Source organism: Gouania willdenowi, chromosome 6 (genome assembly GCF_900634775.1).
Source record: "Gouania willdenowi chromosome 6, fGouWil2.1, whole genome shotgun sequence".
Lineage (NCBI taxonomy): Eukaryota > Metazoa > Chordata > Actinopteri > Blenniiformes > Gobiesocidae > Gouania > Gouania willdenowi.
Window position 1 is genome coordinate 55402533 of NC_041049.1, and position 26652 is coordinate 55429184.

Sequence of the window (26652 nt, forward strand, 5' to 3'; positions counted from 1 at the left end):
TCATAATAAACTTGTGCAACACAAATCACTGTTGTTTCTTTCGAAATAATTTACATTGTTACATTACATTTACAACCAACCAATGTTTTGTTTTCAATATTTTATATAATTAAAATATATGCAAATATGATCGTTGTTTTAATTACACAAACATGGATGTATCTCATTCCATAAGCTAAGTAATACAAATAAATTCCAAAGAGAAGCACAAATTATAGTATTATATATTGTTTTTAATCACTATGAGAAAATTTTTTAGAGAGCACTTTCTTTATTTTATTTATCTTTATCCTCTATCCTTTATTTATCCATTATCCTTATATTTATCGCTATTATTATTATTGCTGCTGGCTTGTGTTTTTGTGTTTTAGTTTTTTTGTACCGCACACCAACTACCAAGGCAAAGTCCCTGTGCTGTTTTTTTTTTTTTTCGAACTACTCAGCAAAATAAACCTTTCTGATTCTGATATTTTTTTTACCAATTTTCACTATTTTGGAAAGAGGAATAAAAAAGGTCTCATGTAATACTCATATTTTATAATTGTTCAAAAAGGTTGAGTTTGAAAGTCATTCCTCAAGGCATAATATTAACAATATGATTATTTTTTAAGTTTATCTGTTGCATTTATCCATAATGATGAGAACACATGAATTTTAGTAGATAATTTAATGTGATCAAACTTGCCTAAAGTTTTACTTGAATCCGAAAGGTTTCTTCTGCTCAGTTTGATATAAATAATACATGCATTTAATTTTTTTAAGCATTTAATGATAGATTTGTTACACAAAGTTGAGAGTACTGTTGGAAAACAGACATTTGAAATCCCTGAAATGAGAGATAACTCCATAGCAAAAAAAAAAACACACACACACAAATAACCCATAAATACAATAAATACTATTTCTGATACTTTTTTACATTCTTGCAATTCAACATTAGACACTAAAACCTTTCAACATAAAACTGTAAATGCGACTGTAAAAGAAAACAAAAAGGAAATGACTTCAGATTAATCAATTAGCAGCCAAAGTTTATCATGGTGTCCAGGGAGTAAAAAATATTAAAAAAAAACAACTCCTGAGAATCTTTATCCATGTAGAGACAATGCAATGGAACCCAAAGGCGACAGCAACAGGTCCTCCGTGGCTGACAATAAAATATTTTGTTGTTTACATTCACTGGAACAATAAAACACAGACTTCTGAAAGGGACGATATCTAACGAGGTTACAACCTGAGCCAGCAAGTCACCCATTCAACCCCCTGTGTGAACGCATGAACACATGATGAGCCCACAGATTTTAACGGCCCTGGCCGTCACACACACTTGGCCGTGGGCAGGCAGAAGGCCATGGTGGATGGAGGCACCAGGATGTCTGTGAAGATGGGCCGATATCCCGCAGGAAGTGGAGGAGCGCTCTGCTCCAGCAGGTCCAGGACCGTTCTACGGATGTCTCTGGAGACATCGCCTCGGACGTCCAGCAGCACGGACACATGTTCCTCACTGAGGACAGAGAGCAAAACAACCACAAGTTATAAAATCTGCTTCTAACACGAAGGCTTTAAACACATCTGCTGATACACAACCTGCATCTTTAAGTTATTCACCAAACATTTATGTTCTAAACATCTGGCATCACTTCTACCTAAGACAGGGATGGGCATCACAAAAATGTGATTGTATCTGACCCGAGGGCCACATGATCAACATTCTTGTCAGCATTTGGAATAATGACCAATCAGAGCATTAATACAGGGGGGAAGGGTTTTGTCCTTGCCTGTGATTTCAATGTTTTGACAGTTTTTAGTCATTTTGTCTGTTTTTGTTATAATTTTGTGTATTTCTCTGTCATTTTGTTTGTTTAAGTGTTTTTTGTGTCTGTATTTGTTGTCAGTTTATGTTTTATGAGTAATTTTGTTATTTTTTGTGTTCTTGTTTTTGGGGTCACTTCCGGTATTTTTGTTGCTGTTTTCTGTCTTTTCCTGTCATTTTGTGTAATTCTTTGGAGCTATTCTGTAATGTGTTAATGTTTTGTGTGTTTTTGTGTACTTTGTGCATTTTGCTGCTGATTAGACTGTTTTGGGTGTTATTTTTTGTTTTATGTTGGGCTTCATGCTACTTCCAACTTTTTGAACTACAATTTTTGGGTATTTGCTTTGGGGGCCGCAAAAAATTAGACTGAGGGCCATGTGTGGCTCTCAGGCCGCCAGTTACCCATGTCTTACCTAAGATGTGCAAGACGGACACTTTGAGCACCATCTGAATCAACTACTGCCTGAATATGTAGAGAATCAGGTTCTCAACGTGGTGGTCCAGACTTAAAAGTGAGTTGTGAACCCTTCTTTTGCTGAGTCGTGGACATTTGTCTGAAAAAACCCCATAGAAATAATATCTTGTTTTTTGATTTATTTTGCATATTTGCACTAATTGTTTTACATCTGTGGGATGAAACTGCTTTCCATGATGTATATTTTGACAGGAGGGTAAAGCACCCCCTGTCTGCCAGAGGAACAAATTACCCGATGTCAGGATACTTGGCAGCCAGTCCAGACACTTCCAGGGTCAGCATCCCGGGGTCTTTGAGTCGGATGAAGTCGGCTAAGACAGGCAACAAAGCCAAAGGGTTCACTTCAGGTTCAGAACCCTCAACGTCCTGTTAGGGAGACAGATGTTTGACAGATGTGGCAAATGCAGAATTCAGCACTGAGGTAAGGAAAAGCATCAAGATAAAACCTTTAACCTTTGCCAACACATGGACAGTCACACTCAGACACTCCTTTACGCCCATGTTTTTAGACTCCCACAATATGCTCCTTAAAGGCACACCGCTGACTTTTTGACCTAAAGAGTTGACCCATATGAGTTATTTTAAATAATAATAATAATAATAATACATTTTATTTAAAAGCGCTTTTTGAGACACTCAAAGACACTTTACAGCATAAAAACAACAAGAGCATTGATAGAAGAAAATATGACAGAGGAAAGAAGTGAGTGAGTGGGTGGGTGGTTTAAACATTGAAAGCTATGTGAAACTGGTGAGTTTTGAGAAATGATTTGAAGGATGGGAGGTCGGTGCAGTTGCGGATGTGGCTTGATGGGAATTCCATTGGGTGGGGGCAGCTACAGAGAAAGCTCTGTCCCCCCAGGTTCTGTCCTTGGTCCTGGGGACAGTGAGGAGGTTTGCATCTGAGGAGCGGATGCTGCGGAAGAGAGTGTAGGGGTGGAGCAGATCTGTGAGATGGGAGGGGGCCTTGAATTTGATGCACTGAGGAACGGGGAGCCAGTGGAGGTTTTGGAGGACAGGGGCGATGTGGTCACGGGAGCTGGTGTGGGTGAGGAGGTGAGCAGCTGCCTTTTGGATGTATTGGAGTTTATTTTGGAGTGTAGAGGTTGTACCAAACAGGATGCTATTGCAGCAGTCAAGGCGGGATGTGATAAAGGTGTGAATTAGAGTTTCAGCGGCGGGGAAGGAAAGTGAAGGACGGAGACAAGAGATGTTTTTGAGGTGAAAAAGAAGTGGTTTTCATGATTTGTTTGATGTGGTGGTCGAAGGAAAGGTTATTATAAAAAATGATGCCAAGTTTACGACAGTGAGAGGCGGGATGCAGGGTAGAGTTATCAATGGTGAGGTGAAAGCCTGAGGCTGTTTGGGTGAGGGAGTTTGGACCAATGAGGAGTATGTCTGATTTATTACTGTTTAAGATCAGGAAGTTTTCTTGGAGCCATGTTTTGATATCAGAAAGACAGTTTGAGACTGTGGAGTGGGCTTCATGGGTGATAGACTTGGTGGAGATGTATAATTTTACGTCGTCGGCCTAAAAGTGAAAACGGAGACCTTGACGATGAACAGTGACGTGCCGTGACCACTAGGGTTGGGTAGGCACGTTGCAAATCGAGACCACCAATGACAATTTTATATGTTTCTGCTGTCAAGTGTTAATTCAATTCAAATTAATTTTATTAGTATAAAGCAATTTCCAACAAAGTCATCTCAATGCGCTTATCAAAATATAAAATTCATAATAAGAAAGAAAAAACCCAACAAGATCCACATGAACAAGTGTTTAGCCATCTAACAAAATCAACATCATAAACACCATTAAAGAAACATAAACAATTATATAATATATTCTCCATACTCTCCCAACAAGATATATCTCATGACATGGCAGCACATCTGTTGTTTGTGTTGGAAACACAGAAACATGGAAAAAATGACAACTTAGCACAGCTTCAGTGAGGAGCATCCACAAAGTCAATCCTTCCTCTTCTACCATTCACTGTGAAAAGTATGAAACATGTTCTGACCTTACCTTTGCTGAAGGTCTGGTAACTCAGGTGTTGGTCTCCCATCTTATAAAAGTCGTTTTTCCTCAAAACAAAGTTTCTCTATCATCTCTAGCGCTGTCATCCACACTGTAGTGTTATCCCGTCTACTAGCTAGAGAACGTAGCAGCAGTGGTCACGTGATATCAATTCACTAATGTACTGTGAACTTATGTATAGCATTTAGCATAGCGCGGTTACGTGCAAAGGCAGCTCTCTACACTGCCTTTACATCCTTGTCATCATTATAATTAAATAATCAAAATATCAATTCAGCCTTGGGTAGTGCCTACCTTGCCTATCCTGATGGCACGTCACTGACGATGAATGATTTGACTGAGGGGGAGGAGGTAGATGGTGAAGAGAAGAGGACCAAACACAGAGCCATGGGGGACTCCTTGGGTCATGGGGCAGTGGAGGAGGAGCAGTTGTTAATAAAGGTTAATTGTTTTCTGTTAATGAGGTAAGACTGTAACCAGGTGAGGGCATCGCCAGTGATATTGAGGAGGGATTTTAAGCGGGAAAGTAGGATGGAGTAGTTGATGGTGTCAAAAGCAGTCGTGAGATCAAGAAGAACGAGAATTGAGAGTAGGCCGGAGTCAGATGAGAGGAGGAGGTTGTTGGTGACTTTGAGGAGGGCTGTTTCAGTGCTGTGTTTGGTGCGGTATCTAGATTGAAATTGTTCGAAAAAGTGGTTATTGTTGAGATGGGATGTGATTTGTGAGGCAACAATGCGTTCCAGAACTTTTGAGAGGATGGAGAGGTTGGAGATGGGTCGGAAGTTGCTCATGATGTCGGGGTTGAGACCAGGTTTTTTGATGAGGGGGTTACGGCAGCAAGTTTTAGTGATGAAGGGACGGAGGGAAAGGTGAGGGAGGAGTTGACAATTTTTGAGATGAGATCGGAGATGCAGAGATCAGTACTGGAAAGTTGCTGGATGGTTAGACCGGTGGAGCAGACTAAGTCCAGGGTGTGGCCATGGGTGTGTGCGGGGAAGTTGACTTGCTGAGTGAAGTTGTGGCAGTCCAGTAGAGCAAGGAATTCAGAGGCATGGGGGCAGTTGATGTTGTCCAGATGGAAGTTGAAATTGCAGAGGAGGAGAATGGAAGGTGAGATGGGTGAGAGCTGTGCGATAAAATCAGATAAATTGGGGAAAAAAATATGGGTTGGGTTTAAGAGGGCGGTAAATGACTGCAATGACGAGGGAGAAGGACCAGGGAGTTTGAAGGTGATGTGTTCGAATGACTGAAAGGATGTTGTGCTGATGTTGAGGGCTTTTTTATGGACTGAGGCTACGCTACCGTCCCCGGCCAGTGAGACGGGGCTGTTCAATGTAAGTGTAACCAGGGGGAGTGGCTTGGTTTTGTGAAAAATAGTCTAGAGGTTTATGCCAGGTTTCAGTGATTCAGAGGAAGTCCAGGTTATTGTCAGTTATGAATTCCTGTAGGATGAGTGCTTTATTGTTAAGTGAATGGGTGTTAATGAGAGCCAGTTTCAGTATTTTCAGAACTGAGGGTGGCTGTGAGAAACAAGGGAGTGGACAGAGGATGGGATTGGGCCGTTTTATACGTTTTGTGTCATTTTTGTAGGGTTTAGGGGGTCTGGCTGTGATTATGGACTGAATGGGAAAGGTGTGAGCAGAGGGATGTAGTAACAGGTGGAGCCTGTAGGGGGAGCTGTGGCAGGAGGAGGTGCTTTGATGTTGCACAGTAGAGTAAGGTGGAGACGGTGTGTGTTTTGTAAATAGTCAATCATGTGGGAAATGCTGGACAGCGTGCTGAAAATTGGCTGTTAAAATACTACTGCCCAGTTTATTAGGGTGAAAACCACCAGGATTAAAAGATAATTTCCGACCCCTGAAGAGATTAAAATTGTCAATGGAGCCTACATGTTGAGATCCGAAGTTTTTTGGGAGCCAGGTATGGAGGCTGAGAATGTGGCGGAAAATTCCCATTCCTCAGTGGGGAGAGAGTGGGCTGCTGATGAACATGGATTTACCACAGGTGGAGAGATAGTGAAGGAGTTTGGTACACGGGCGACCGTGGCTCAGATGGTAGTGGGTCGTCTTCTGATCGAGAGGTTGGGGGTTCGATCCCAGTACCTGACTATGTGTCGAAGTGTCCTTGGGCAAGACACTGAACCCTAAGTTGCTCCCAGTGGTCGACTAGCGCCTTGCATGGCAGTCCTGTCCCACTGGTGTGTGAATGTGAGAGTGATTGGGTGAATGAGCTAATATGTAAAGCGCTTTGAGACTGCTTCAGTGTGGTGATAAAGCGCTGACTGCCGACGGGATGCATCAACGCAGCCGACGTGGACGATGATTCTATGGACAGACGGTGGTAGCGAGTGAAGAAGACTGGGAAATTTTTCGAGGATGACAGGGACGGTGGCGCCAGGAAAACAGTGTGTGACTGCATTGAAAAAGCAGATGTTCCGTGTAATGGAGTCGCCCACAATTAGAGTAGTCGGGGGAAAAAGTGGGTGAAGTGGGGATGCCGGGCTGGGTGACGGAGGAGTGGGAGATATCGACGGCGATGGTGAGACCGGAGGAGAAGAGCGGGCAGGGAAGTCATGTGTGCGCTGCGGGGCAGGAGTGAACTGAGGCACGGAAAAGCGGCGAGCCACAGAGGAAGAGGAGTGCTCAGGATTTACTGAAGGAGAAATCGAAGGAGGGGATTCGGACTGCACAGTGGGTTGCGCAGCAGAAAAAGAGAATTCTGATAGATTGAGGTTATCGAAACTGTTATCCAGCTGGATTTTGTGATGTGGTGTGTGAGGCGGAACGTGTGTTTTTCCTGCTGTGGAGGACCAGGGACCATGGCGGATGGTCACGTGTAGTGGAGATAGACTTGGGTTTGGCCCCAAGTCTTGTCCAGGTGTCGTTGGAATCTGGAGGCGGCGGCAAGTTACACAGTGTGCCTTTAAGCTATTTTTTAGAATTTCCTCCTGCTTTCTTCCACTTTAGCATTTCGACTTTGCATATTAATTCATATTCTTAATCTTAATACCGGTATTCTTAATTGTCTTATTGTTGTTTGATTGCTCATAACTGTAAGGCACAAAACTATACTATTAAATTAAAAGCAAAATTATCTATGATGCCTCTAGTTGGGAATGACTGATACTGTCCTGCTTTCGGAAATTTTCAAATAAATATTTCTAAACAATTTTAATAAAAAATCTGCCAACCATCAGCACAATTCATGACCAGCTTAGCTAATGCTAAGTTATTGCTTATACTAGGTTAATGCTATTGCTGGGTTAATGATAATGCTAGGCTAATGCTAATGCTCGGTTAGTGCTAATGCTAGGTTAATGCTATTGCTAGGTTAATGATAATGCTAGGTTAGAGCTAATGTTAGGGTAATGCTATCGCTAGACGAATGCTAAAGCTAGGTTAATGCTAAAGCTAGGTTAATGCTAATGCTGGATTAATACTATTGCTAGGATAATGTTAATGCTAGGTAGTTGCTATTGCTAGGCTAATGCTATTGCTAGGTTCATGCTAATGCTAATACAAGGCTAATGCTAATACTAGGCTAATGCTATATTAATTTTAATGTAACGTTAATGTTAACACTATGATAATATTAACACTAGGCTAATACTAAATCTTAACTAATGCTATGCTAATGCTAGGTTAATGCTAATACTAGCTAAAGCTATTCTAATTATATACTAATGCTCGCTAATTCTATCTAATGCTAAGCTAATGAAGTGCTACACGGGCCAACACCTGCATCTTTACTTGCATTTTCTTCAGGAAATGCAAATATTCTAGTTGACATTGTCACCATGTTGTGGAAGATCTCTCTGAACAGTTGGTCATCCTGAAGCATCTGCTGAGCGAGCAGCCTTCTCTCCTCCCCACTGCGACACACCAGCTTCTTCTGCATCAGAGCGCGCACATACTCCACCACCATCAGCCACTGAGCCTCCTCCTGCAGGCGCTGCACACACGGGATCAGCAGATAGCATCACACACCACTGATATTACTCCATTAATGTGCTCTGCACAGTGAGTGAGTGAGTGTGACTACCTGCCCACAAGGTGGCCGGACCCTGCTGTAGAGCTCCAGGTGACCCTCCAGCACATGGCAGAGTTTAGGTGTAGGGTCTCCATGTTGCAACCAGGGTCGAGTCAACAGACCTGAGAGGAAGGGCTGCAAGTCGAGCAGGAGCTGATCCATCACTAGCCGACAGGCCCGACGCACAGCGCGGTCCAGAGCAGCCATGGGGTTAGGAGGAGTGCGGGAGTACTGACCCGCTGATCGGGACGACTGCTGCTGCTGAAGGCTCTCTGTGGACTTCCTGAAGCAAAGATAAAAACTGCTCATGACACTACAGGACATTTTACTTATTTATAATAATAAACAGAATGACTTTTATCATTCCCCATTAGATCTCTCCAAAAGTGGTTTTCAGTAAAAACTCCCAGAGGTGTGAGACCAAGCATCTGAAAGCAATGATTATACTTGAGGATGATGCAGTTACTGATGGAGGCCAGCAGATAGTGAAGGTAGAACTCGTTTTTGTTGTTGGTCAGGTTCCTGCGATGATCTTTCCCAAATTCCACCAGGGCCTCTCGAAATCTGCAGACAAAGTCAGTTACTCGTTATCCACAAAACACAACATCAAAGTCACCAAATCACCTCAATGAATGCAAATACAACAAGCTATGCTATAGCTAGTTCACAGTTGTTGGACGAAACCAGTGCTTCACTGCCTAAACCTTTTGTCTTATGATAAGTAAGTACACCTGGTTTGCTTCTGAACTCTCCCCTGTGTCAGTGTTTATGTTTATGTAATTTTGATGTTTTGCCATTTACTGTAGCTTTGTACTCTTATGTGTTTTCACAGATTCTTGCCCTAATTTTCCCTCAGTAAGGTGGAAAAATAATTGCCCGACAGAAAGAAAGATGGTATGAAGTCATCTAGCCAACAGAGCAGAATACAACAGGGACAGATCATGGAAGGGTTTGCTCTGGTCAGCAGAACAATTAAAAGTTGCAACAAGATTGTTTTTGTCTTCTTTTTGAATAATATGTTAAGGTTTCATTTATTCAGACAACTGTTCCACAGGAAATCCACATTGATCTCCTGACATATTTTGACTGTCAACTGCGATCAGCAGACGCCTCTGACGAAGTCTGGCAGTTGACAGTCGAAACATGTCAGGAGAACTAAGTGGATTTCCTGAGGAACGGCTGTCTAAGTAAATGAAACCTTAACAGATTAATGAAAAGTTGAAGGTAAACAGGAGGCTTACAGACAAACCTGTTTAGAAGGTTCTCGATCTCGTACAGTCCCATCTGTATGGTTTGATCTCGTAGAGACGGTCCGATCATCAGAGCCACTCGTGTGTTTTCCTCCAGCATCTAACATCAAACAACACAGAGTTCTAAGCGAAAGACTACACCACTTATATAATTACACAAAATAGTGTTAATATCTTTGTTAGTAAGCTAAAAAAAATGCAAACTTAACCAGCATGAGACATTTTCATCCATAAAATAAAATAAATCATTTTAGAAACTGAAATTGATCAGAATTGAATCAGCTGCATCATTTGGATAATTGATAGAAACTATGTCAGCGTAGGTGACCATACGTCCGGATTTACCCGGACATGTCCTCTTTTCATATCTTGTTCGGACGTCTGGCCTGATTCAAACTCATCAAAATGTCTGGGTTATTCACACATGACGGAATCATTAAATTTGGAGAAAAGAAAGACTGAAAGAGACCAAATACCAGTGGATTTAATTAAAAAATGTAAACAGGAAAACCCTTCTGGATGATAAAACCTCCATGCAGGTTCAAAGAAGTTATCCTATATCCTATAGGAATTTAAGGTCACAGTCATTTATTCAAGTGTATATTTAATAATTATTTAATGTTCTGTATGTCTTGAGGTTTTTTGTTATCCTTATAGTTAAGAGATGTTTCTTATTGTTTCAGTGATTGAGAGATTTTAAGGTTTATATGAGATTTTTCAAGTCACCACTGATTTCAGATTGTTTTTAAGGATTTGATAAAGAGAGAAATAGTTTTTTAAACCGTATGGACCATAGCAACTTATTTGTCTACTCTGTATTTTGCCATTAGAAGGTAGATTCAAGAAAAAATTGTGTACAAAGTATGCCGAGGTCGGCCCAAGTGTCCTCTTTTTTGGAAATCAAAACATGGCCACCCTATGTCAGTGCTTTGTTTGGGAGCTGATGTACCTGTGTGATGATGGTGGGCAGACAGGTTTGGTAGAAACCTTCATGGTCTGTGTCAGGCTCCTGATCTCTCTGCCAGTCCTGCAGCTCCACCTGCAGAGCTTTGTGCATCCACTCTGAGACACTTCTCTGAAGGTAGCACACAGACAGGACTGTCTTCATCTTTACTTCTAAACACACCACCTCATATTAAATAAAACACCTCAAAGCCTGGTGACAGTGTGTGACTGACTCACTCGTACACTCTGCACATATTTACTCTGCAGATGTTCCAGGCCCTCAGTGGAGATGAGAGGTCCAAGATCTTCTTTGTCCATCTCAGTCACTAATTCTGGGTCACCCATCATGTCTGGGCTGCCAAAACAAGACAGAGAGCAATGCATACTCATTTATATAGATTTATTCACAGCACAAAATGTATGGTTTTATATGAAGCTATATAAAATTAGATTTCATGCTATCATTTAATGCAGTGGTTCCCAATCTTTTTCTTGTTGTGACCCCACTTTTATATCACAAATTTCTGGCAACCCCAGATACTTTTTTGTCCTTTAAAATTAGTTCTCTTTCATAACATTCATTTTGATGTCTCACTAAGGGATATATACGCCTCCGCGTCATTCCCCAGAAGCCCAATCTCATTACGCCAATCCTGATTGGCTGGTGAAATGTATTTATCCGTGACAGGTAGTCCTACCTACTATAAGTAGAGTGGGCGGATGATACTACGCCGGTCAAAAACCTCATCTCACTCGGAGCTATCTTGCGTCTGCAGTAGCTTAACCGTCCACAGGTGGACCCTTTTTTGGAATCCGTCGCCGGACGATGCTGTTGGATGCTTTTTCTCCTCTCGAACACACCAGGTCAACCGGTGCTTCCCTGCTCTCCACGCTCTGTGCTGCACTGCTTCGACGCCTCACCAGGGCTGTCGAAAGCCGACCAATAACACACCTATTTCGGCTTGGCTAATCACTTCCTGGACCCCCGGGGCTTAACACACCAGTTAACCACTCGGTTACAACACCACCAGCGACACCCCACCACAGTCGCCAGGCGTCACATGTCGGTTCTCCTGCTAGCTTTGCGGCGACCCATCACTTGTCAAGCTAGCTTCCAACTTCCTTCTGTCTGCCCACCAGCACACCAGGGGGTATGGAGGCTCAGAGGCACGCCTTGCGGAAGCGGCAATAAGATCTCGGGTCTTCACGATGAAGAGCCTCCGTAGACGGCTGGCATGCAAAACCACCCTGTCTCAACAGGACCCATACCTCCCTCCCCACGGAACCCCCGTCGTGACGGAGATGGAACCGGGGACCTGTGTGGAGCCTGCAGTGAGGCTCGGTTCCAGCTGGGTTTCCCAGCTCAACCTTGCCACCTATTCTCTGCTATAGGAAGACGTCCTGGACCTGGACTGTGGGGATGATGAAGATGTCACCTCTGAGCTCCTCATCTCAGAGGAAGAAGAGGAAAACAACATCTTTGTCACTCCGGCCCGGGCTGCAAAGCCCACTGCCTCTGTTGCCCCTTGGAGGGAGCTGAGGGAAGCACACCTCTCCCCGGTTCGTACATGATGGGAGTGTGCAGATGCACCGCTGCCTGTCAGGCCATCCCCTGGCCCACCGTTGCAGCATAGACAACCAGGTCCCGCTACGAAGGGAAGCAATTTCCCGCGATCAGGGGTTCGGCGAGGCAACTGCTCTTCGTCTTCCCGGAGCTGCTGGATGAGGTGTCACATTCATGGAAGGACCGTCCATTTAGCAGCAGGGGTGCGGTGCCGGGCGCTTTGTTCCTTGACTGTGAGGCGATGGAGAACCTGGGCCTGCTTTGTATGCCTCCAGTCGCAGCACATCTGCTCCCGCGACTGTCTGCTGTGTCCCCCCAGAAGCCGAGCCTAACCGCCAAGTCTGACCGTCTATAGTCAGCCCTGACTGAGCGATCCTAAATGGTAAATGGACTTGATTTATATAGCGCTTTATCACCACACTGAAGCAGTCTCAAAGCGCTTTACATATCAGCTCATTCACCCAATCACTCTCACATTCACACACCAGTGGGACAGGACTGCCATGCAAGGCGCTAGTCGACCACTGGGAGCAACTTAGGGTTCAGTGTCTTGCCCAAGGACACTTCAACACATAGTCAGGTACTGGGATCGAACCCCCCAACCTCTCGATCAGAAGACGACCCACTACCACCTGAGCCACGGTCGCCTAAAAGGCAGTGGCACTCTTGGCCAGAGCGCTCAATGTGTTGTCGCTGCTTATTGCCTACCAAGCGGAGCTCTGCAAGGACCGTGGGCCAACTCAGGACCCCAAGTGGGAGCAGATGTTGGTGGTGAATGACTTGTGTCTCTGTGTCCAGCGCTGTGCGATCCAGGCCACTCGGAGAGCGATGGGGACAATGGTTCTCCAGGAACGGGCCAGCTGGATCGACCTGGTGAACCTCTGAAAAGAAAAGAGGCGACATTTTGGACATGCCCATCGTTCCGGAGGAGATTTTTGGTTCTGCGCTGGCTTCAATGCAGGGACGATGCAAGGCCGAAAAGAAGGATAATGAGGCTCTCCACCTCTGTCTGCCCAGGAAATCCCCGGTGTTGTCTTTGCCTGTTCGCCGCAAGGCGTTCCCGGTTCCTCAGGGCATTCTGCTGCCAGCATCCACTCTCTCCCTCAGGGAAAGATAATGGGCCGACCTCGCAACCTCGCCCTATTGCGAATGATAACAGGAGGATACAGGCTGCAGTTTGCCGCTGTTCCTCCCCGTTTTATTGGCATCCTACACTCACAGGCCTTGAGAGGGTCAGTCCGTGTTTTACAGGAGGAAATCCTCTCATTGGTTGTTCAAACAAAGGGGCAATCCCTGTTGTATCTCTCACACTGTGTCAGAGCGGTTTCTACTCCAGGTATTTTCTGGGGGGGGGGGTCTGTACGCATGTCTCAAGGAATGCAAGTTCAGGATGCTCACGCATGCCTCTCTGTTGCGCATGGTACGTTAGAACAATTGGTTCATGTCTGTCGACCTGAAAGATGCATGTTTCCACATTCCGATATATCCTCCCCACAGAAAGCACCTACAATTCGCTTTCCGGGGAATATGTTATGAGTATCAGGTACTCCCCTTTGACCTCTCATTGAGCTCAAGGGTATTTGTACAGTGCACGGAAGCGGCGGTAGCCCCACTGAGAAGGGCAGGGCATCCGCTTGGCCACATATCTGGATGACTGGTTGCATTTGGCACAGTCGGAGATGGAGGCCAGAGCACACACGCATATCTTACGTCACCTAGGCGGCCTGGGTTTCATGATAAATGCAGAAAGGAGCATATTGCTGCCAGTACTGGAGGGTCTATCCCTGCATTCCGTGCCATTCACGGCATGCCTTTAAGCTGCACAGGTGAATACCTTCAAGACATGTCTCTCGCTTTTCCAACCGGGAAAATCTGTCTAGCTCAGATTGTGTCTTCGGTTGCTCGGGTTGATGGCGTCTGCCGTACTTGTGACCCACCTCTGCCACCTCCACATGTGGGCTGGATCCGGCGCGTCATGGAGCACGGAGGGTGTTAGTCACACCGGAGTAATCCAGGGTGCTGTGCCACTGGCACGCTCGACTTTACCTGACTCGAGGGGTGCCTATGGGTACCGTCACATCCAGGAAGGTGGTCACCCCGGACACCAGCCTGACGGGCTGGGGCGCAGTACACGAGGAACGATCTGTGAGGGGTCACTGGGACATGAGTCTCTGGAGCTCTCACATCTATTATTTGAAGCTCTCAGCAGTGTTTCTCTTGCTAAGACGTTTCCTTCCATTCCTCATGGGCCACCACGCCCTGGTTAGGACGGACAATACGACCACGGTGGCGTACATCAACCGCCAAGGCAGATTGCGCTCCCGTCAGTTGAGGACGAGGCACATACTGGGAGTCCTGAACACAGGCGCCAGGGAGGCACCAATTTACGGGGAACAGATCCTGTACCCGGAGGTTGTGGAAAAGGTGTGGACCTGTTCGCCGCGAAAGAAAACGCGCAGTGCGTACTGTTTTATTCTCTCCACAACATGGGGGCTCCCCTCGGGTTAGACACGCACTAGCGCATGATTTGTGGCACGTGCTGCTCTATGCCTTCCCCCTATTGGCCCTGCTGCCCCCCACCCTCTCCAGGGTAAGGGACTGCGGCCACACTCTGATCCTGGTGGCTGGCGGAGATTTACTGGCCACTGTGCGCCCGCCCCTGGCAAATCCCACTGCGCAGGGACCTGCTGTCACAGGCAAAGGGCTTGGTCTTCCACCATCAGCCAGAGAACTTGGCACTATGGGCTTGGCCCCTAAGTGGCGCAATCTGTCAGCCGTGGGACTCTCACAGTGTGTGATATCCACCATACAGAGCGCTCAGGCTTCCTCCACTAAGTCCCTGTACAACTGTAAGAGGAGGGTGTTTGAGGGCTGGTGTCACCGGATGGGACATGCCCCCTTTCAGTGTTCAGTGGAAGGGATTTTGTCATTTCTGCAGGAGCTGATTGACAAACAGGAGGCCTTCATCATGGTGAAAGTCTATCTGGCAGCTATTGCTGCCTGGCACATGGGCTTTGGGGATAAGACTGCGAGTCAGTCTTTATTTATCTTATCTTATAAATAAATGTAATTTTATTAAAATGTTAAAATGTTAACGAAACCCACAACATTACCACATTTGTTTTTTTCCTGTATTCATGCTCAGCTGGTCATTATTCTTAATACTGCATGACATGAATGCTGATGAGTTGGCCCTCAGATCAGACAATCACATTTATGTGGCCCCTGCTGTGATAAAAGCAGCCCATCTCTCATATAGAAGCAAAACATTTTCAGCAGCTGATATAACGTAAGAATTTATGATATTTCATGAAGAACTCTAATAGGATGTGCTGAAGTATGAAGTCATTGTGGGGCTCACCTGTTGTAGATGTGCAGCACCCAGTTTAGCACAGCAAAGATTTCTCCGCTCTCCAGGTCCCAGCTGCTAACCTGGACCAACAAACATGAATTATCAGTAGGTCGCTATTGTTACAATGGTCTCTCCCTTCACTGACCTGAGCCAGATGTGTGTGTAAACAACGGTGGCTAGCCCTCAGGTAAGCTGCTGTCAGCTGGTAGTGAGCTGGGACGCAGTGCTCCAGCAGGTGACGGACGGTGGCCAAGTCGGCCATGATGCCGTGCTGCAGAGCTGAAAGGTGTCCAGCCAGACCCGGGCCTCGAGTATGCAGGTAGGAGACGCTCCGAAATCGGGCAGAGACTGCCTCCTCAAGTACCTGAAAGAAAAGGTTAGAGTGTTGGTTTTCACCAAGTATGTATGGTTTCAGCATCCACCAACCGTTGGTAATAATAAGCTGTGACCTCGGAACACTTTAAATTCATCACAGACAGAAAAGATTAATCTACTCCAACCTGAAGGAAACCTCAAGCTTATGATAAAATCACAAAGAGGATAAGATTCATTTTACTTTCAATGGAATCATCGGAAACTTGCTTTCATTTTGGTTATTTTGAAACATATAAAAATGAAGAACATTTTTTGATTATTTTTCCTATGATGAAACCGTTTGTTCAGTGACAAGTGACAACCTACACCTCCCTTTTTTAATCAATGAATACATAAAATTATTATTTTCTTGTCAAAAGGTAACTTAATATGATATGTTGCTTGTAAGTTTCTTCACCGGTTGGTTAAATGCCATATACTAAATGGACTTGATTTTATATAGCACTTTATCACCACACTGAAGCAGTCTCAAAGCACTTTACATATCAGCTTATTCACCCATTCACTCTCACATTCACACACCAGTGGGACAGGACTGCCATGCAAGGCACTAGTCGACCACTGGGAGCAACTTAGGGTTCAGTGTCTTGCCCAAGGACACTTCGACACATAGTCAGATACTGGGATCGAACCCCCAACCTCTCGATCAGAAGACGACCCACTACCACCTGAGCCACGGTCGCCCATGCTATTACTACTATTACTACAGTTATTACTTTGTGAGACATGCTGTGTTCCATACTACACTGTACTGAGCAATATGTTTGTGAACAAAAGTAAAAAGCACAATCATTTTTTTTTCTACATGCCTGTACCATGTATGGTTCAGAAGACAGATTGGAAAAAGGAGACAACAGTCTACACCAGGATTTTCAAAAACATTTGAAGTTCAGGAGCCAAATACGGAGCAGTTTAGTCTGAAGATTTTAGGTGGGAAATGAATAATTGAATCATTATTGTGCTCTAGTTTGCAGTTCCGCAAATAAATAAATGATAAAATATGTACAGCACTGATGATATCAAAGCAATAAGTGACAGATTTCAGTCCATGCAGGATCTTCACGTTCAATTTATTAGATTTTGTGGCCAATTTTTATGTAATTTGGGGAAATTTGATGAAAAAAATTGAAGAAAATGCAGGATTCACCTGGAAGAAGGCTGCTCTCCAACAGCGAGGTCGTCCGGGGGGCAGCGGCCGGCCTTGGGGCCCCCCTCTCTCCTTTAGCAGTGATTGGTCTAAAGCCTCCTCACGCTCCACAATCCTCACAGCTGAGACAAACGGTGTTGGGTTTTGACGGGCCAGAGCCAGAGCGCTGCTCACCACGGCCCAAAGCTCCTTACCTGTGGAGAAAGGAGGACACTCTTATTTTGGTGACATCCGCCCTGACCCGCACCGCAGTTTGAAAATCCCTGTCAACAGCAGTATAAAGGAAAATATTTTATACCATAGGGTTTTATCCCCCAGCTGTGGATGTCCTGTTACAGAGAAGACTACCAAACGGACTTTTGTTGTATTTTTTCAATGCAATGACAATAAATCTAATCTAAGATAATATCAGCAACTGGCGGCTTGTGATCTAACTTTGGGGGTCCCCGAAAACAAATCACCCAAAAATTTTAAATTCAAGAACTTCATTTGACACATGAATGAAAAACTGAAAATTAAATTAAATGGAGTGAACGAAAATACACAAAATTACAACAAAAATAGAAAAATTTAAAACAAATAAAGACAAAGCACACAAACGGACAACAAAGATAAAAATGACTTAAAAAAATACACAAAACAACAAAACAATCGACAACAAAAAATATGCAAAATGAAAACAAAAATATGCAAAAAAACAACAAAAACTCACAAAACAACGATAATCCACAAGAAGACAAAAAATACACAAATTGACAAAAAAAAATACATAAAATGACGAGAACAAACAAAAAATAACAAGAACGGAATAACAAAAACACACAAAATGACTAAAAAAACACACACCACAGGCGCACACACACACACACACACACACACACACACACACACACACACACACACACACACACACACACACACACACACACAAGAAAAGTTATTTTATTAAGCCCTGGACCTGTTTTATTGAGAAGGTTTTTTTTTTATTTTGTTCTTTTATTTATTTTATTATTTCAATTTACTCTTATAGGGAGGGGGAAGGGGTTCCTGTGGCTCGTGTCTATTAAATTTCTATTCCTACCAAACCCTAACCCAAACATTGTCAACATAGATCCAAAGGTGTCATAATTTAGTGAACAACAGTTATTGACAGCCTTCATGACGCCTTATTCATGCTAATGACAGGTGTCATGTTATAATAATGACAGCATAATGTTAGCCTTATGTATACCCCTTCAAATAAAGTGCTACCAAAATGTTAAATGTTCCCTGGTTCCAGATAACGTTCTCACCCAGAGCTTCTACCAGCTGTCCGACTCCAGAGAAGTATTTCTGCACCAGCTCCTTGTCCTCCTGGCTAAGGGAGCTCCTGGATCTCCCAGCTGCTCCGTGAAGCTGCCACAGGATGTCGTCCTGCCAGTGTTCCAGGTCCATGAGGTGGGCATGGGCCTCCAGGAGCCGCCTGGACTCCACCAGACGCTCAGTCTCCAACACCAAGGTGCGCACTGCCAAAAGAGAAAAACTGTGTTCATTAGGTTTGTTTTTAAACTGAAGTCCTTATTGATGAGTGTCTGTTATCTTCTCACCAGAGTAAAGTCGAGGCAGATTGCTGACGGCAGCCAGCAGCTGGCAGTGGTTGGCCGACACTTCCCTCATTCTCTCCAGAGATTGAGCTCCCTCTGCATTTTGATCTGCCTCCGATCCAGCTTTCTTTAAAGTCTGCGACACCTCCTTCAGCTCGATCCTGGCCTCCCGTAGCTGCTCCAGACCCCAGCCTACACCTTCTAGGTAAGACTGGACCATGGACTGGAAGGACATGGTTGCTGTTTTGAAAAGTGGTGCATGTCTAGGATTATTTGTATTGTCCTAATGAACCCATTGTCTTACAGTTTGTGTTCTATAGCATTTGTGCAGAAAGTTTCGGGGGAAATGTCTTGTTCATGACTACACTTTAAATCAGTGTAAAAGTGTGTTCATTCATTTAAAAACATCCAAAACCGTTTATAGATAATAACAAGCTCTCAGTTTTTTTGTTTTTTTTTTACATATTTATTAAAGTTCTCTTAGCTTCAGACTGTATTGAAAATGTCAGAGTTTAGATGTTTTTAATGAACTTGCAAGTAAAGTTACTATTTGCTGGATTACAATAGGTGTAACATGATCTTGATGTTTATGTTAAAACAGAGTAACATTGTGCAATTCTATTTGTTTGTCTTAATACACAGAAGTTATCACTTTTCTATACAATGTGATTAGAGGTGATAGTAACTGATTACAAGTACTCACATTACTGTAACTGAGTTTAGTAATAGAGAGTAATTTGAGTACATTTCTAAATCAGTCATTTTACTTGTACTTAAGTATGTTTTAAAAGAAGTAAAGTAATTACTTTTACATTTTTACACCCAACAGGTACTGAGTAAATTATTATCTTTAATTAGTTTTAAAATGATCAATTGACATTGTGAAACTACATAAAATGAAATGACCAGACAACAATCCAATGCATCACATCATAGCCGACCAAACAGATTAAACGTAATGCAAAGCACAAAAACAGCATTGAATGGAGGTTATTTTCTCAGTTTTAGAGTTCATAAATGTAGCTATACTTAGAGCCTGTCAATTTGTTATTTTGAATTGAATTCATTGGTGTTATTTTATTTTAAAAATAATTGTACATTATGACAAACATTTTCTTTTATACAGATGCCTTTGTGTAAAATAAATTAAGTTCCAATTGTGCAAGATTTGGTCTCTTTTTTTTTAAGTTTATACATGAGATGTTTACTGTATGCAAGGGAACCATGGCAAGATTTATAACCAAAAATGAGGTGTGAAAGTAACAAGTAACTTTTACTGAGTACTATTAATTTGAGCTACTTTTTACTTGTACTTGAGTATTTTACATATGGCTTACTTGTACATGTACTTGAGTACAATTTCAATCAAGTAACAGTATTTCTACTGGAGTATGATATATCAGTACTCTTTACACCTCTGAATGGCTAATGTTGGATTACGCTTTTTGTACTGAATTCACTAAAAACACGTATGTTTGACAGCCCTTTGTCTCTTTGTTTGGTTCATTATGTTCATTATTCTAGTAAACACAACATTCTTTGTTTGTAAATCTCTGATATTGTGCCTTTTTGAGTCTTCACCTTCAGTCTGGTGTGAACAGACACCGTCCTCTGGCTCTCCCTCTTTTTGTATTGGCTGAGTCGCTCCAGATGTTCAGGTCGACAGAAAACAACCGATGCCCATTTCAGGGCAGCGCCGCGGGCTAAAACCTCCGCCCTCTCCACCTCTGGCCATAATGCACCCTGCACCACCGTGTCTGAAGGGAAAACAAACACGTAAAAAAAATAAACAAAATTAGGATTTTTAAGTGAGTGTTTATCATTTTTTCCTAATTAGGGGATGGTGTTTGGTGATGATTGAAATATGGACATAAAGGTAAAAAATGTGATAAGCTTCTCATTCTCCTGTTGTTTATCCCTTTTCCTGTATCTCAGTAATCAATTGATTTTAGCAATTGACCTCTAAAAACTCTCTGTGTCTCAGATAGAAAGATGATTTAAGCAGAGTTGATGTTAAAGAAATATGATGAGCTGCTCAGTGTTGGCAGTATTTTTCTGATTTTTTGTTTGAACAATCACACACAGTTTACAAAGGTTGGCACACACACAATTTGACAGATAAAATAATAAAGTAAACGGATGCCTGTGGCCTGTACAAGTCCTCTTTCTTAAAACAAATAATTAAATTAAAGGGGCAGTATTATGAAATAAACCACTTTATAATGGTTTTGCTACAGTGATATACAACCTTTTAGCCTCATTCAGAGGGCCAAAGTTGAAAAAGTTATGTTTCCACATTTTGTAAAAAGTCAGCTGCAAACTGGCGAGTTGGATTTTTCTTGCTAGTTGATGTCACCTAGCTGAACCTCCTCCTCCTGACCATCCTGGCTCCTCCTACCCTATATAAGAATGTAAGCTCCTCCCACTCAAACTATCTCACAGCTAAAACAAACACTGCGGTTTAATATAGAATATACATTATACTTCCGCCTGTCGCCTGTCGACAGGCGGATTGGTGCGGCGTCTGCAGTGATGCAGAGTCTGCACCAGTCCGTCATTGTGAAAAGGGAGCTGAGCCAAAAAGCAAAGCTCTCGATTTACAGGTCGGTCTATGTTCCAACCCTCACCTATGGTCATGAACTTTGGGTCATGACCGAAAGAACAAGATCACGGGTACAAGCGGCCGAAATGAGTTTCCTCCGTAGGGTGGCTGGGCTCTCCCTTAGAGATAGGGTGAGAAGCTCAGTCATTCGGGAGGGGCTCAAAGTAGAGTCGCTGCTCCTCCGCATCGAGAAGAGCCAGATGAGGTGGCTCGGGCACCTAATTAGGATGCCCCCTGAACGCCTCCCTAGTGAGGCGTTCAGGGCACGTCCCTCCGGAAGGAGGCCCCGGGGAAGACCCAGGACACGCTGGAGAGACTATGTCTCTCGGCTGGCCTGGGAACGTCTCGGGGTCCCCCCGGAAGAGCTGGAGGAAGTGGCCGGGGAGAGGGAAGTCTGGGCCTCCCTACTGAGGATGCTGCCCCCGCGACCCGGAAACGGCTAAGCAAGAGAAGATGGATGGATGGATGGACATTATACTTTATTGTCATATATGTAAAGCTACATACATGTAAATGTAAATGTAATGTAAATGTGTTCTCTGCATTTAACCCCTCCCTGAGAAGCAGTGGGCAGCCACGGTGTAGCGCCCAGGGAGCAGTTACAATCAGTTCCATTTTTTGTATCTGTTATACCGCCTCGTTTTGCCTTTGAGATGATCTGACGTGTTTGTGACCCAATGTGACACAGTGCCGCAGCGACTATCACCTTGAATGGACTATTCCTGTCATAAGTAGAGAAGAGGAGGAGAAAAAAGTGACTTAGCAGCTCTGGTGAGTGTTTGAAGCAGCTGACTCAGCTGATTGACTCCGCTGCTGCTGCCACACAGTGTACACATTCCTAATGTTTGCTTTACTCACAATCACAATAGCTGCTTAAATAGCCATGTGTTTTATTGTAATGTGCAGATCTGTTATGTGCAGTTCACTAGCAAAATTGCTAGTGATCAGCTGTTGCGTGGAGTCAGTGTCTACAGACACGCCTACTTCATGAATATGCAAAAGTAGGCTCAGAACGTGACTTTTCAAAAGGCTAAAACTCTGGAAAACAGGCGATTTTGGTAAAATCAACCTCAAATGCTATGTTGTCGGGGTTTTTTGAACATGTAGATTTAAAAAAATAATATAAATTACCACAGTTATATGCAACGTAATTACAAATTAAACTTAAATGGGCTTACAGAAATTCCTGAGCATCTGTTTTCTGCTTACGAAAACCTTTTATCGTCAACACAAAATTCTTCCCCAATAACAGTAACTATACACAAAAGAACAAGGAGAGTCTGCTATAGGGGGCGGGGTGCGCATGGGGCGAGGTTAAAAAAATCTGCTTATATGGGAGTAATACATGTGATCCATTAGCTTCAAATAAAATAAAAACCTGTCCTTTTGGATACTCATAATATGTCTACCTTTCCATTTTAAAGATTTCCAAGACCACTACACTCCAATCATTGGTAGAATTTTCTACATTTAAGTGAAGCAAAGCTTTGCTGAGATGTTGAGCAGGAAACCATTTCTCATCTGTGTGCATCCATTAGCGTCACATGACAGCGCCTCCATTTCAATGGCCAATCCGAGTCGGCCTTAACTAGATAATGGCCTTGTTAGTGACTCAGCACAGAGTAATGTTTCAAACACGCCAACACAATAGTTGACAGTCAGAGCTGTGAAAGTCCAGGTTGTACCAGAGCCAGAGAACCTCATTTGCACCGCAAGAGCATTTATGCTCAACAATCAGGTCTCTGTTTCAGCAGAGGTCATGGGATGATCCTCACTGCTCTAATCAACAATAATACAAGTGCTGAGTCGTCATCGTCAGCAACTCTGAAAAAAAAAATAAATAAAATAAACCACAGAGTGCATGCAAGCTGGAAACGATGAGAAGATAAAATAAGAGCACTCAGCTTCAGAGTCACAGGTATCAGATTCTATCCTGAGTCAGTAAGTGCCTCACAAGGTCAGAAAGGATGGAATTAAGAAAAACAACCTAAAACTAAAACTGATACAAAATGAATTTGTTTTCATTTTCCTCATTATTTGACCTCACAAAAAGAGTCCAAAGTTTTAGAGCACGTGTCAAGCTCATGGCCTGATTGGGCCCGCTGGAGAAAGTGAAACGGATAGAAAAAACATGAATAATTCAGTTGTAAATTGTTGTTGAAAGAACTTAACATTTTTCCAAAATCCTGCAATTTTACTCAAAATTATTCCACAAAATCTCCCCAAATGAAATATAAAATGGTTAAAAAAATTAAATCCAAGGACATTTAAGTATCTGTCACTTTTTGCTTAGGTATTGTTGATGTCTTCCATACTTTGTCTAATTTATAATTGGAAGTGCAAACTTGGGCACATTAATGTTAAAGGTGTTTGTTTTCCCACCTAAAACCTGCAGCCCACTTGTGATCCAACTGGTCCATATTTGGCCCCTGAACTAAAATGAGTTTGACACTCCACATAATTTGTTCTTATTACATTATTTGCATTACTGTATTACATTTTTCTATTTATAAAAGGACGGTAGTAGATTTTGCCAAACACTACCTTTGTGTATTAGTGCTGAAAATACAATTTGAAAGTGACCTTTACTTTATATTTAAATATTCTTTGAAGTTTTTGTGTTTGAAGCAGAAAAAATAAAGAAAAATTCAAACAAATATTAAGTAATAAAAAATGATGTTAATGCACTTCACCTCATAATCCATTTATAGAACATATTTAAGCATGTCTCAGAGTGATTTCTCTCGGCCATTTTTTATATTTGAGGACCTGCGGAAACCTTGTTTTTAAACAGCGTTCATTTCCGCTCATTTTGATGATAATTTTTTGAAATTCGTTAACCTTTACAGCACAAATCCACACGTCACCTCATGTCTAATTCTGTCTGAACAACAGTTATTTCCTTTTCCTCCTCTCCATGAGGTTGTTCCTGTTAAACATCAGTAATTGCTTTATGTTAGACCGACGTCCCATGGAGTGAAATAGTAAAGTATCACATTATCAACTCCCTCTGCTGATTTATTCTCTTTATGATATAAAATCCAGTTACTCGCTTTTACTCGTACGTCGTGATGAGAAGCTGCAAAGTATTTAGTAACAAACATTTGAAATGAAACTGATGTTTAACCTAATAGTTAATGTTTATTAGTGTTACTGTATGTAATGAATGTAATGCAGTATTTTCAACTTTGGGGTCGTGACCTCATGTGGGGTCGCCTGGAATTCAAATGTGGTCCCCTGAAATGTCTAGTAATTTATAATAAAATAAATAAAATAAAATACTGATTCATTTTTAGTTTTTTAAATGTTTTAATTGTTCTTTTTCAACACCACACACAAAACAATCTCATAACTGCATCCTATACTTAAATTTTTTTTAAATATAAATCTAGTTAAAAAAAAAGTATAGAAATGTCTGAGCTGGTGCATCTTGTCACTTTGTGCACTAATCCTGGCAACAACAAACGTTACCAAGAGCTAATTCTAGAAAGAAAGAAAAAAGTGTCTTTTGTACCTTTCCTGTTGAGGAATAATGTATAATAACAAAAAAGAATGAGAATCTGTAAGGAATGTAAATCGGTAAAGCAATGTATCTCTCGTCATATTTGCACTTTTTTGATGAGATAGATGTATAGAGGCTCCTGACTGCTGGTGTGATTATACTCTACTTTCCCATTTTTATGCTTCATCCATGTACCCCATGTGAACATTTCCATACCCTGGGGGGTACCCGTACCCCATTTTGGGAAACAAAAACCAAAACCAAAGCAGGGTCTGGGTATACCCAGGAATAGGCAAATTGTCATAGGGGGTACGTGAATAGAAATGAAAAACAGTGCCACAACATTGGAAACTAGAATATAAATAGAGCATCAGTCAGGAGCCTCCATGCATTGCCACAAATTACACATTGGCCCCTGTAAGACTGCCCTTTGACAGTGAAAGAATCGTATCAATTAAGTGCAAATATGACGAGAGCTACATTGCTTTGCGCTAGCCAAACGTGCTGTCAAGACCATGTTACCACCATGGAGGCTCCTACTTGTATAAAAGGGGATTATCAGCTTTGACAAACTTTGCGTGGAAAATGATTAAAGTCTCACACTTTCAAATTCAGTTAGTTCTGTGCATCCTCTCAACCTCAGCCTTGTCATTAAAGTTGTAGCTAGTTGTGTTTCAGTTTCAGGGTGATTAATATGTTGTGTTACTGCTATATGTTCAATCAACAAATGTTTGGTAGATGAGATTGTTTCTCACTGAAAATGCCAGTAGGCATTGATAATTCTGAGTTTTGTGTGCTTATAGTTTATTATTCTTATATGTTATTCCTCAACAGGAATAACATATAAGCTCAAATTTAGAGACAAATTTCACTGTAGGGCTACATTGTATATGACATTAAATTCTAATTATTTTTAAGTACGCAGGATAAGGGTACATGGCTTCAGGTTAAATGTCTGAAGGGGTACGGGACTGTGGAAAGTTTGGGAACCTATATAGGCTCTAACACACTGATGTTTGTGATGTTATTGCCCTGGTCAGAGGCAGCGTTCATCAGACTGGACTAAAGCAGATGTTAAAATGACCACAGGTCAACAAAACAGTCACTGATGGATATCCATGAGTTCTTTCATCTCTGGCACACACACAGCTTTGCCTTCTTCAGAGCAGTTAGAAGAGTTAAAGAGGAGGCGGGTGTTGGTCATTCAGCAATGTATGTGTGTATATGATATTACCTCCTGCTCTGTCGCCACCATTCCTCTGATCCCCAGCTGACATTGAAGTTCACTTTTCAGCCTCCCGTCCGCCCAGCAAGACTCGTTGACCCTGGGGAGCTTCTCTGAGGGTGCCCTGCAGGTTGGTGAAGACAGACAGTGAGGCAGAGGAGGACAGGAGAATGAAGAAGAAGAAGAAAGGGTGGAGGAGAGAGGGCACAAATCCATTCTACTGACAGCTTCCCCCAGTGTCACCCTCTACACACAGCCACGACTCTCCCTCAGACACATCCTCCATTGAGAGGCCGGCAGGAAAGGGAGGAAACGGAGGGGGAGGAGAGGAGGATGATGGAGGGGAGAGGAGGATGAGGAGAAACGGGGAGGGGTGGAGTGAAGCGTGCTGCATTCAGGAGCCTGTGGACAAAATGGTAAAAGCTGTAATCAAAGAATTTAATTTGGGTACACTGTAATCCCGAACATTCAAAGTAATTGAATAGATCAAGTAGTTTATACTCAATGTTATAGAAGAAGTTCTACTAACTTAATTATGCTAAGTTGGTGGAACTAATTTTAACTAATAATTTATTGAGCAAATGGAACTACCGTAAATTTGTTTATAAGTAAACATAACTAAAAAACACAAGCTAAGTAAATAGAATTAAGTAATTACATGCTAAGAATGATACTGACATTCAGTCTGATGTCAATAAGATCTGAGCAAGTAGGAAAGTCCCGCCTCCTGACCAATCAGTTCTCTGGGG

The 26652-nt window shown here is 42.7% G+C and overlaps 1 protein-coding gene across 4 annotated transcripts; it reads right to left on the reverse strand.

Moving 5' to 3' along the window:
• Window positions 1-870: 870 nt before the first annotated feature.
• Window positions 871-26381, reverse strand: exoc3l1 (exocyst complex component 3-like 1). Of its 4 annotated transcripts, none has more exons than XM_028448771.1 (15): window positions 25913-26377; window positions 20156-20331; window positions 18578-18797; window positions 18284-18496; window positions 16992-17185; window positions 15615-15833; window positions 15479-15549; window positions 10814-10908; window positions 10558-10724; window positions 9608-9708; window positions 8806-8922; window positions 8371-8641; window positions 8125-8280; window positions 2521-2654; window positions 871-1504 (listed from the first exon to the last, which is right to left on the reverse strand). In XM_028448771.1, the coding sequence occupies exons 1-15, from the start codon at window positions 25953-25955 to the stop codon at window positions 1318-1320; spliced, it is 2364 nt and encodes a 787-aa protein (XP_028304572.1). In that variant the 5' UTR covers window positions 25956-26377; the 3' UTR covers window positions 871-1317. The 4 variants fall into 4 exon arrangements, with proteins under 4 accessions (XP_028304572.1, XP_028304573.1, XP_028304576.1 ...); XM_028448772.1 differs by having other exon boundaries at window positions 10558-10683; window positions 10791-10908; window positions 25913-26374; XM_028448775.1 differs by lacking the exon at window positions 25913-26377 and having other exon boundaries at window positions 18578-18814; window positions 20156-20293.
• Window positions 26382-26652: the final 271 nt, after the last annotated feature.